This window comes from Spermophilus citellus, assembly GCF_964194105.1.
Source record: "Spermophilus citellus genome assembly, chromosome: 3".
Lineage (NCBI taxonomy): Eukaryota > Metazoa > Chordata > Mammalia > Rodentia > Sciuridae > Spermophilus > Spermophilus citellus.
The window spans coordinates 10209067-10221346 of record NC_138184.1 but is presented as its reverse complement, the minus strand read 5'-3'; the positions used below and the strand labels follow the sequence as shown (position 1 = coordinate 10221346).

The 12280-nt window shown below is 53.1% G+C and overlaps 2 protein-coding genes across 2 annotated transcripts in view; one reads left to right on the top strand and one right to left on the bottom strand.

The window, feature by feature from the left end:
* The window catches only part of LOC308644603 (microtubule-associated serine/threonine-protein kinase 1), a gene marked incomplete at both ends in the record, with an annotated part of 23790 nt that extends 22538 nt beyond the window's left edge, over positions 1 to 1252 (bottom strand). The window contains one exon of the mRNA XM_081285969.1: positions 1170 to 1252. Within this exon, the coding sequence (XP_081142095.1) occupies positions 1170 to 1252 (83 nt within the window). The remainder of the gene's footprint in view (positions 1 to 1169) is intronic.
* Positions 1251 to 12280, top strand: LOC308643225 (retbindin-like; the record flags this gene model as incomplete). Its single annotated transcript, XM_081283139.1, has 5 exons — positions 1251 to 1485; positions 10562 to 10721; positions 10849 to 10959; positions 11609 to 11705; positions 12053 to 12280. The coding sequence occupies 5 exons, from the start codon at positions 1251 to 1253 to the stop codon at positions 12278 to 12280; spliced, it is 831 nt and encodes a 276-aa protein (XP_081139265.1).

Here is a 12280-nt window from a genome sequence, read left to right as displayed (position 1 = left end):
GACTTGTCCGTGACTATGTGTTCTGTACAATGCATGATGAATGAGTTCATGTGTTTAAGATTTGGTGGAGCATTCTGAATCTTTGCAAGATACTGGCCTGTATCTGTGTCTCACATTCACCATGTCTGGCATCTTCTGTGTGTGAGTTTAACATCTTGTGACACTGGGCATGTCCAAGCATGTCACCATGTATGACATTCCCTGATGAGTCTTGAGTGTGATAAAGCATGGTTTTGTGTGTTTCTCTGTCTCTGCAAGATTCCCTGTGTTTGTCCTGATATCAGTGTGACACAGCAAATGACATGACTGAGGATGATATCTTGTGTTTTGACATCGTTAGGTGCATGGATGTGTCATCACCACACATGTATCTGTGTGCATCTTGGATAGCAAGACTGTGTTTGTTAATGGCGATGCTTGTGACACACATTTTACTAGGGATACATGATGTTGTATCTGTGGGTTTACAAGTCTATGTGTGACACCACTGATGTCCCCGTTTGTGTATGGCTTTGACCTGTGGCTGATGCATGCCTGGTTGTATGGCTGGGTATGTGTGGCACCTCCCAGCATATCTGGGCCACTAGGGCTGTTGTGTGTGTGTGTGTGTGTGTGTGACATCATGTCCTGTGTGACGCTGTGTCACTATATTCAATGTGAGGCTATATTGGGGGGATCTGAGCTATGATACAAGACCCCTTTTTCTTCTGCCTTTCAAGACACCAGCTCCTGAAGAGGGAGCCCCCAGCCCCTCCAGCCCCTCCACCCTCAGCCGCAGTGACTGAGCACATTAGCCGGTCCAGGAGCACGCGGCATGGGAGTGGGGGGAGGCCAGGCTGCGGCTATTGTTCTGAGGGTGCCAAGCCCCCCACCCTCCCCTTCTTTCCCAACACCCACCAGGCTGGCAAAGCCCGTAGCACCAGTAGACAAAGGCTTGCAACCCCCACCCGGCCAACCCCTCCCCCTGCGGCCATCTATCCAGTTTGCAGTCCCCCTGCTCCCGACCCGCACCGCCCAAATTGAATCCCATCCCGGCGGGAAGGCGAAGCGCGGACACCTCTGGCGCAGCTGGACCGGGAGCAGCATCCCAGGCCCCGCCCTGCTGCAGCAGCCTAAGGGGCGGCTTTACGCGGAGGGCCGGGACAAGGTCTGGGGGTTCGGGGGTCTACCTCTTGGTGCGGCGGAACATACTGCCGCCGGGGAAGGAGGGCATCGAGAAATTGGAAAGCGCAGTCCAGAGAGAGTCAGACATGACCCGGCGGCGGCGACATGGTGGCAGGTGCGGCAGCAGCAGCGGCGGCGGCGCGGGGAGCGAGCGCGTGGGGCGGAGGCTGGAGCCGCAGCGGCCAGGGGAGGGCGGGGGAGGGGAGGGCCCTGCGGCTGCAGCCGGTCGGGAGGGGGCGCTGCTGTGTGTCCGCGCGCCCCGCCCCGCCTGCGCGCGCGCCTGGCGCCCCTACCCGGGCCGAAGAAAGGGCAGCCAGAACAGTGCGTCTCTTTCCAAGGCTCACCTGCTGCTTTTCCGGGGCAGGGGCAAATCCTTCTGGAAAGGAAAGGGGCAAAAAGATGGAGGTCAGCGTGGACCTGTAGCCACTACTCACAAGGCCACTGAGCAAGCCCAAGGAACAGAATTAACATGGAACTGTCTTGTCAGCATCTTCACCTTCATCCTTGGCCATGCATTGAGGAGAGTGTCCCAGGGTGACTTTTCTCCTGATCCCCAAGGACCAACACAGGGTCAAGTACAGAAGGGCCCTATATAGGGCTGCTGGGTTGGCATCTCAGTGCATGTTTGTGCAAGTGAAGCAGAAGTCTTTATTCGAAAAATACTTTGCAAAGGCTTACACACTAGCTAGGTGTGAGAGACAGCGGTGAATGGGAAAAAAAAATCTGTCCTTTAAGGGTAGCATTTAGAGGGACAAGCAGACACCAAATAAGATTAATGTTAAAGCAAAATAAATAACTTTAGACAATGTGTTATGAATAGAACTAGACAGAGTAATCTAATGTAATATAATGGACACGACTTGAAGGGAGCACATGGCCAGAGGGGGTATATCCGGAGAGATAACTTTTTAAAGTTGGTCTGAAATATAAGAGCCAGCCATAGGGGGATCAGCAGAGAGAGAATAGTAGGTGGTGGGAACTGCAAGGGCAAAGGCCTGAAGGCAGGAATGAGCTTAGCATGCTCAAGCCTGAGATGCTGAATGAATGAATGACGCCTCTGCAGTGAGAGTCACGGAAGTGGGGGTGGTAGATAGTTAGGGTGGCACAAAACAGACTTGAAATGAGAATCTGGTGGTGGCCAAGGGATCCTTTTTGATGACAATGGTAGTCATTGCTGGCTATTAACTTTATGTATCCACATTCAAAGAAGTTCTTTTTTCTATTTTTCTAGCACTTAGGAAATCACTGCAGAGATCAGAAGTTACAGAGTCCCTGCACTTTTTAAGGACAGCCACGGGGATAAGGAACTTCGGTTTCCAGCCAGTTCTGTATCCAAAGGCTGATATGGAGTGATTTGGGTTGGGTAGGGCTGCAGGTAGAAAGATTTGGGTGAGAGTTTCAAAGGGTCTTTTGAGCTGAAAATGTAGCTGTTATAGAGCACATGCCTGTGAAGGAGGTCCTGGATTCTATACCCAGCTCAGGGCTGGGGAGGAGGTGTTGAAAAAGTGTTTGAGAGGGCTGGGGATGTGGTTCAAGCAGTAGCTCTTGCCTGGCATGTGTGCGGCCAGGGTTCGATCCTCAGCACCACAAACAAAGATGTTGTGTCAGCCGTAACTGAAAAATAAATATTAAAGTTCTCAAAAAAAAAATGTTTGAGGGGACTTCAGGGGGAGGGGGATGTATGTTCTAGACCCTTTTGAGGATTTCTGTAAAAAAGAAAACCTGAGTCCAAAAATCCGTTTTGCCTTTTGTGACCTTGGCATGTGGTCTACATTGTCCCCAAGAGTTTCTTCTGTCAGATGACACAGGTGCCTGTGCTTAGCATAGTGACTAGCACATATTATGTACTCAATAAAAATTCAATCAAAAGAACAGGAGTTATGGATAGACATGCTGCATGACAGAGAATTAGTCAGAGGGTCTTCCCACTCCCATGAACTAAGGACAGATATATGCATGGGGTCAAAGGGCAGCCTTGCTATCCCCAGCCATGAATGACTAGAAATCCAGACCCGGTTTTCCCTCTGCCTTTTCACGATGGGCTTGAATGACTCGCTGCCTAGACCTGGGGGACTAAAGCTGCTGGTCCTGCAATGGCCCAGGCAAAATCAAGACCTGGATTTTCTGGCCACGGAGCTCAGGGACAGACCTGGTTAACTTGATCTTGGAAGGTAAGCCCCTGGGAGATCTTTACCACCCGAAAAAGTCCTCAAACCCAGTCTCATCTGCTAGCGCCCGCAAACATTCTAGAGCCAAAGAAAGGGCAAACTGGAGCTGCGGAATTCAGATCTTTGTCGTCAATGAAGACAGAGTTGCAAAGTCGCTTTGCGGAGCGGATGCTGCTTCTCCCTGAGATTAATGAATGGATGGCGCTATGGACGCGGGAGGCATACGAACTCGCGAAGCTGTTTGTAAGTCTGATCCCAACACACTCAGCAGACCTTTGGGCACTCAGCGGTGGTGGGACATCCTAAGAAGGTGCACCCGTGAGTGTGAGTGTATCCAGGCACCGAAATAGTTAACTCTACCAGATGGAATAAGGAGGGGACAGCCTTCCAGCGAGGGTCATCAGACCAAGTGCACGTGTGGGTTGGGTGGGTGGGTGAGTGGAAGGATGCAGGGCTGGGGGAGGGGTCTTGCGCGGGAAACAGAAGTCCCGCGTGGAGCTGAGCCAATGGAAGTCAGAGCCGGCTCCGAGGGCGGGGACATACCACATGCAGGCCCCGCCCCTTTCCCCCCTTTTTCCAAGGGACCCGACGGCGCCGACCCAGCTTCGCTGCTGCAGCACTTGATCTAACTTTGCCGCAGCTCCCTCCCTTTTCTCAGAACCTATTTTCCTAACCTAGCCCTGGAAGGAGGATGGAACCCGTGAGGAGGATTTTTGAGAGGCCTAGGCTCCAGATCTGGCCATATGAGCTCACTTTGAAAGCAAATCAACTTTCCAACCTGTCTGGCTTCACTATCACCCAGACACCCGGGAAGTTCTTACTGCCTTCTAATTTTCACTTTTCCTGCTACATTGACTGATCAGCTCCCTTTGGTCTCCGACCTTGGGAATGATGGACAACTCCCAGGTGAAGACTTGAATCTTCCCCTTGTTTCCCTAAGGTCCAGACTGAAGATGGAACTTGAGTCTGGACCATACTTGGCTTTATCTAAATTCAAGAGTAGCAATCGTGAGGCTGATCTCCAAGAAGGCTCAGAAGGGCCAGACCCCAAGGTTTTGCCTTGGAGCAATGTTAAGGAACCACACTCACATCAAACCTCCCTATTAACCCTTCAGAAGCACAAGCCCAAGACAAGAGCAAAGGATCCTTCTCAGCTTCTGAATCCCTACCTACATTTGAAGTGGGAGCTCCTGACATCTGGATTTGCCCCCGCCATCCCTTCACTCCACAACCCTCAGTGTCCCACTCCGTGCAGTGGACCCACGCCTCCTGCGCCTGCGCAGCCTGGAGACCAGCATCCTCTAAGGCTGCAAGGAGCTAAAAATCGCTCCCGCCCACCTACAAGCTGGGCTGGACTTGAGGATCTCGGTCGTGGGGAGGGGTGTTGTAGTGGAGATTTGGTGGAATGAAGAGTGGTGATGCTGCCTAGGTGCCGGTCCAATTAGGGCAGTAGGAAGAATCCTGGTGGCCACATAGGTCCATTGAGGGTGTGGGTCCCACGCCTCCGAAAGGGCTCCTGAGGTGGTGAGGGGCGAGGCCACTGCATAAACATGTTTACGGCTGCTGCAGCGCCGGTGGCCCCGAGGGGCGCGAGCCCTGGGGCAATAACTTTGCTAGAAGCCCCCACACCCCTAGACTGGCTAGATTCCGGGACGATGACTTCGACCCCATGCCCCTCCCCCGCCCGCGGTCCAGGTGCCCCTCCGGCCGGCCTCGAGGGGGAGCGCTAGGCTTCACCCCTTCCATCAGCTCCCTGGATCTCCGGGCGGCGCCTGAGGGGCGGGTCCCCAGCGCAGCGGGACGCGCGGCCACCGCGTTCCCTGCTGGTAGCTTCCCGAGGCGGTGGGAGGGGGTGCCCGGTCAACCCAGGCGCAAGTTCTCCTACCTGACCCCGCCCCAGGGCGCCGACCCCTTCCCCTCGACCCGGGCCCGGGCTGCGCGTACCTGCAGCCTCCGGCGGCGGATCAGGCCCGAATCGTCCATGGCGGCGGCGGCGGCGGCTTCGGCCCCGGGGAGGGAGGAGGGAGGCGGCGGCGGCGGCGGGAGGAGGGAGGAGGGAGGGAGAAGCCGCGGGGACCACGGCGGCGGCGGTGGCTGAGGGGGGGTGGCGGGGGCGGAGCGAAGTGGGGCGGGCCCGCGCCGTCACTGCGTCTGGGCGCCCGAGCCTGGCCTCGGCCACCGCTGCCCGCGTTGGGAGGAGGAAGGGGCGGAGGGGGAGGTGGAGCCTCCAGATGTCCCCAAGGGAGCCTTGCTACCGAGAGACCCCCATAGAGACACCCCAAGAGAGAGACATTCTCATGCAGGGAACACCCCAAGGGAGGCATTCTCTCTGAGATGTATTTCCTCTGCGGACATCCCCCGCCCCCCGAGATTCCCTCGGGGAGACATTCCCACGGGGAGTTAGTGTCTGCGGGGATGCCCTCTCCAATCAAGAACAGTCCCTCACCCTGAAAATCAATCCTAAGACAGCTGTTGTCTGAAAGGTGATGCTTCATCTCAAAGCGCATCCCTTCCCGAAGAAGATCCCATGGGTGACATCATGTGAGAACTCTGGGGAGGATATCCCCAATGAGAGCCCCCTGAAAGCCATATTCTCTATGAGAAATTGTCCCTATCCATGAGATATTCACATCCAAGACATTCACATCCAAGAAATACATTCTTACAGAGTGACATTTTCACTAAGGAGACTCATCCTTGCGGGAGATGTCCCCACAAAAAAAGGGGCATATATACCCCTTTCCCCGCCTCTCCCAGGCAGACCTTCCTCATGGACCCTGCGGTGTCTCTAGCGTCCCTTCCCTCACGGTCAGGATTAAGGAGTCAGGCCAGGTCGGGCTATATTTATAAGAGCGATTATCTAGTACTTGGGGAGGGGGGCTGTTGAGGAGATTTTCACTCCCGTCCCCTGGTGTCCACACAGCTGAGGCCAAACAGGCCATGCTTACTGGGGCTGGAGAGGAGAGTGTCTAAATCCTCCCCACTCCAAGTTTTGGCAGTGGGCACAGACTGGAGAATGGCTTCCCGAGTGTCAACCTGTAACTGGTCCCAAGGTCCTGGAGGGCACGGCCGTCGGGCGAGAGCGACCCCTGCCGGACAACGGGGATGACAGCGAAGCCTGGGTCTGGGTGTTTCCCCAGAGCTTGTCTCCTCATCTCCGAGCTTTGACCTGCATTATCTGTCTCTACCTCTCGGTTAGTCGGCATGTTTGTGCAGCCATCTCTCCGAGTTCGAGTTCATTGCTTGCATCTGTCTTTGTCTGTGGCCTGGACTCTGCTCACGTCCGCGTCCGCAGGAGCTCTCCGTGGTGCTGGTCTCATGCGCATTCCTGTCCGCGGTGCTGAAATCCGAGCTCAGAGTGGGGAACTGAGGTCAGGGAAGAGGAAGGGGTGTGGAGGGTCTGGCAGGAGGCACAGTCCAAAGAGTGGATAGATCTGGCCCACAAATATCTCCGTCCACCTTGAAACTAGCCAGGGAAGGCTAGGTCCTGCAGGTCTTGATTGATGAGGCCTCCAGGACATCATCAAATGAGACTTGTGGTGTCTACTGACACTCTACTCAACACTTGAGTGTTGAAAACCTACTGTGTGTCAGACAGTATTTTTGAATCTGGGAATATAGATGAAAAAACCCTGCCTTACTCTGAGGTGAGAGGGAGACAGATTTGTAACTGTGGTCATTGCTCACAGAAATACACACATGCACCCTGCAAACACACAGGAGCACAAACATACAAACACACACCCAACAAAACAGACCCACACACAACACACATAGACACACATGCACATACTACAAACACACTCAGCTAATACAGACACATGTGAATATACTCTGCAAACACATAATACACCTATAAATATTCTCAGCACTCACACACACACACACACAAAAGTGCGTATTTCCATGCACTCTGCAAACATACACCACAAACACAGACCTACACATTCTGCATACACAGAAACACATACTCAGTTAACACAGACTCATATAAAAAACATATATGGGCTTGGGATGTGGCTCAAGTGGTAGCGCATTCGCCTGGCATGCATGAGGCACTGGGTTCAATCCTCAGCACCACATAAAAATAAAATAAAGATATTGTGTCCACCTAAAACTAAAAAATAAACATTTAAAAAAACATATGTACACATTTGCAAACATGCACTCAGCAGACACAGATGCACACAAATATACACACATAAACTCACACTCTGCAAACATACAAACATTCTTGGGAAACAGATATACACACACTCATCAAATGCAAGCAACACATTCAAGTACACTCACACAATTCCAAAACTAAGGGATACCCAGTGCACAAACTCTCATCCAACAGACAGACACATTATTCTCCTAACATAACACACACATACATACACACACACGTGTGCATGCACGTTACAGGGCTATATTCCCTGTCTGACTCTCCCATTAAGATGTTAACTCTAGGAAGGCTGAGATTTTCATTTTGTGTTCACTGCTGCATCCCCAGGACGTAGCACACAGTAAGTGCTCAATAAAGGTTTGTCATTGGGTGCAATGGTGCAAACCTGCATCCCAGCTACTCAGGAGGCTGAGACATAAGAATCACATTTGAGGTCAGCCTCAGCAACTTAGCAAGACCCTGTCTCAATATTTTATTGAGATTTAAGGGCTGGGAATGTAGCTCAGCAATAGAGCACTTGCCTAGCATGTGTGAGGGCATGAGTTGAATTCTCAGCACTGAAAAAAAAATTTTAAGTGTTGGGGATGTAGCTCAGGGGTAGGTCACCCTGGGTTCATCTCCAGCACCAGCAAAATAAATAAATGAATAAATGGGTGAATTAAGAGAATGTTCCCAAGGAATGCACATTTACAGAAACTGCAGGAGCATACACAAGCACACACAAGCACACACACACATTTTCAGATACGGACACACACTCTGTTCAGTATGACAACATTGCCTTGTTCATGTATGGCCAAAGTTCATGGTCGGCAACCTTTCTCCACTAATTTACCTACAACACTTTCCCAAGGACACCTCCCTCTACACCCCTCTACATTCTTTCTCCCACATTTGCTAGGACGTTTATCCTCAACGGCACATGCTTGACTTGGGATATACACAAACCTCCTTACCCAGATTCTGAACACACACACACACACTCAACCACGAGACACACAAATACACACCCACGCACATACACACAATTGAGGCTTACAGGTGCACTGAACATACACAGTACGCACAAACGCACTCTCATCTCTCTCACACACAGACACTGTCCCAAACATATAGATACAGAGCTTATGTCACAAACTCAAATAAGGGCAGAGCACGGGTACATGCATGCATTCGTCCGGTCCAGGGCTTTCAGCGAGAGTGGGGGCGGGACTGTGGGAGGTCCTGCCCCTGTGCAAGCCACGCCCCTCTCAGCAGTCACTGTTTCCTGGACTTGATCCTGAGTTGTCTCAGCAACCCCTAGATCCCAGTCTTGCTGCTAACAGGTGAGGGGCAGGGTGGCAGGGAGACAGGAAGGGACTAGACTTGTGTCCACTTGCCCTAAGCTTTCCCTGCGTTGGAGTTTGGGGACTCTAGCGGCAGAACCCCAGCCTTGCCACAGATAAGCTTGGTGCCAAAGGACCGGCCCTGGGCAGCAGCACCTAAGCTGATTGTGAGCCGAGGGAAGGTGACCGTGAGAGGGGTCAGCGGAAGGGCAGGAGGAGGCTGAACAGAAGAGAAGGAAGAATGACTGGGCAGGAGAGGGCTGGAAGGGCTGGGGGTGTCCTCTTGCCTCGGAGGAAAGTGGGGGTGGCTGAGGGTCAACAGGATGGCAGATATGCTGGATGCATTTTAAGCTGGTGGGGAGGTGGCACCTGGCCCTGGAGGGATGCAAAGGGTATGGGTCTGATGGAAGGGACTTCTGGGTCAGAGACAGGACCTGACCCCCACCAGCCCCTCTCATTATTTGAAGGTCCTTCCTCGATCTTTACCCAGCCTCCTTAATAGCTGCCCATCCCCCATGCTGCCTGGCACTGCTTCCTGGGTGTGCATCTGAGGGTGCCACTCTGAGGTCCTAGAAGGTGATGGCCAAACTCACCCCTTCACCTCAACTGATTCTTCTCTCAGGTGGACATGGCCTGCAGGAGCCACATCCAGCCCAGTGACCTGGCCTGCACCATGCAACTGGCCCTGGCATGGATCATATTGGGGGCTTGCGGAGGGAGCCACCAATTCCAAGCTAGGTCCCAGGGACACCTTGAGCTTGCATCGAATCTGGGCACAAACCAAGTGCAACTGGCAGGTGAGCACCTCAGACCATGCCTAATCCCCAACACCCAGGAGCCCCCTCTCCACCAGGGCAATGCCAGAATTTTCTTAAGAGAAGAGCATAGGGTGACTTTGAGGGTGCTAGCTGGTGTTAGTGATGAAGAATGGTGGTTAAGAGAACAGACTCTAGGTGTTAGACCGCCTGGGTTCAAATCACAAATCTGCCAGTTCATGGCTGTGTGACCCTGGTCACTTCAGTTAACCTCTCTGGGCTTCACATGGACCACTAAAATGGGAGAGGGTGTCAGATCTACAGAACTACCTTATAGAAGTGATGTGAAGGTTAAGCATGTGAGCATTTGTATCACTTCAGGCATATGACAAATAATAAACTGATTATTGTACGTGATATATGATCATTTCTACTTGAAGCTTCATTTACATCCCAAGAGAAGTTATCTTTTTTAAAATTTTATTTTTAGTATTTATTTTTAAATTGTAGTTGAACACCATACATTTATTTTTATTTATTTTTATGTTTAAGTTTCTTCCTTCCTTCCCTCCCTCCCTTCTTTCTTTCTTTCTTTCTTTCCTTCTTTTCTTTCTTTCTCCTTCCTTCCTTCCTTCCTCCCTCCTTCCCTCCCTCTTTCTTTCTTTCTTTCCTTCTCCTCCCTCCCTCCCTCCCTCCCTCCCTCCCCCCCCCTCTCTCTCTCTTTCTTTCTTTCCCAGGGATTGAACTCAGGGGCACTCAACCACTGAGACATATTCCCAGCCCTATTTTGTATTTTATACAGAGACAGGATTTCACTGAGTTGCATAGCGCTTTGCCATTGCTGAGGCTGGTTTTGAACTCGCGATCCTCCTGCCTCAGCCTCCTGAGCCGCTGGGATTACAGGCGTCCACCACTGTCTCCGCCTACTTAAATTTTATGTTTAGGAGAAGTGATGCAATCGTGGTCTTCTTTGTTTAGGGGATCTTCAGGCCTCAGGTCCCCAACCTTACATGATGATCCAAGACCCTGACTCACAGGCGTTCCCGCTGCCAGAACCTTGTTGTCCTTCAGAGATGGACACCCCAGAGACATCAGGCCCTGGGATCTTCCCACCACGCTGCGGGACGCCGAGCTCCGGGTGAGTGCCGCGCCCCCTAGCGTTTCCTCGTGAACTCTGCCTAGATGCCCCTGCCGGGGCCAGATCCCACCTCTCTTCCGCCGCGCGCATCCTGCCCCATCCCCTTCCTGTCTCTCCCAATGTCCAGATGCGAATCCTTCCTGGGACACCTCCAACACGCGCTCCGCAATCGCTTCCACCTGATGCTGTTGGGGGTACGCCAGACGCCGCGGCTCTGCGAGGAGCTCTGCCAGAACTGGTAGGAGAGGCGGGGCATTGGGGGCGTGGCCTATTGTTTGGGCGGGATATAGGACCAGGTTGGTGTGTCTTGGGTTTGAAGAGGCATGATCCGCCCCTAACTGGACCAAAGTCTAAAGGACGAGGCCTAGTGCTTAGAGTCAGGCAGAAAGAGGCTAAGCCTGTGGCTTCTCTGGTTTTTAAGATGGCTATGGGTCATGGCCTCTGATGGACCTGGAGTTTTTTAGGGGCAGTACCTCCTGATTGAAAAGGATGGGAACTAGAGGGGCTGGCTGGAGCAGAGGGTCTGAGGTCTGCAGAGATGAAGGCAGTTGAAACATGGCTCTGGATATGTGCACAGAAAGATGATAAACTATGGGACCAGGCGGTTGGGGATGCAGCTCGGGCAGAGCGCCTACTTAGCAATAGCAGGTTCCTGGGTTCAGTCCCCAGTATAGCTAAATAAATAAAGGCGGTTCATTAGAAAAATAAATAATAAAGGAAGGAAGGCAGTGCGGGGGGTGGGGGGATGAGGCGTTAGGGGCGAGGTCCAAAGAGGCAGGGTCTGGATCTGAGCGCGGTGCCTGGATAGGCCGAGGCTTGGAGCGCGCAACATTACTAGCTGCGGCTGCGAAGCCTTGACCCACCTTCTCCGCACACATCGCCTCCAGGTTCGCCACCTGCGAAGCTGATATTACTTGTGGTCGGACTTGGCTGTGGCCCTCAGAAAAGAGAAGCTGCGAGGGTCACTGCCGCACTTACGGGCAGGTGAGCGAGAGGCAGAGGGCCCGAGGGAGTCTGCGGTCCTACCTTAATGTGCCTAGATCCTGGAGTCCGGACTGGCCTTTGCAAGGACCCTGCTCCCACCCTTCCCCCTTTTCAGCCTCCCCTCCATACTGGGATGTGCCCATGGCCTCCCAAGAGCCCAGACTCTGGGCTGGCCAGCAGTCCGCCCTGGAGGAGTCAGAGACCCACTTACCCACTCCAAGGTCCCCACGTACTCCACCTCAAGGAAACGTCCAGATCGTCCTTCCCCAAAGTCTCGCCTCTGACCACACCGCCCCCAGCAGATCTGGACTCCGCTCACTCAAGCGCCCACGCCACTTTCTTCCTAGACTTTTGCTGACGGAGTGGATCTTTGTCGCTCGATTCTGGGTCACATCCTGCCGGTGGCAGCTCCTGGCTCCCGTCATTGCCTCAACATCTCCATCTCATTATTGCCGCGTCCTAGACCCGGACGTTGGGCCCGAGAAACTATCTCCCAGCGCTCCCGCCGCCGTGGCACCGGGATCCCGGACGCTGGGGGCAGCGGGAGTGGCAGTGGAAGCGGCAGCGGCCCCTAG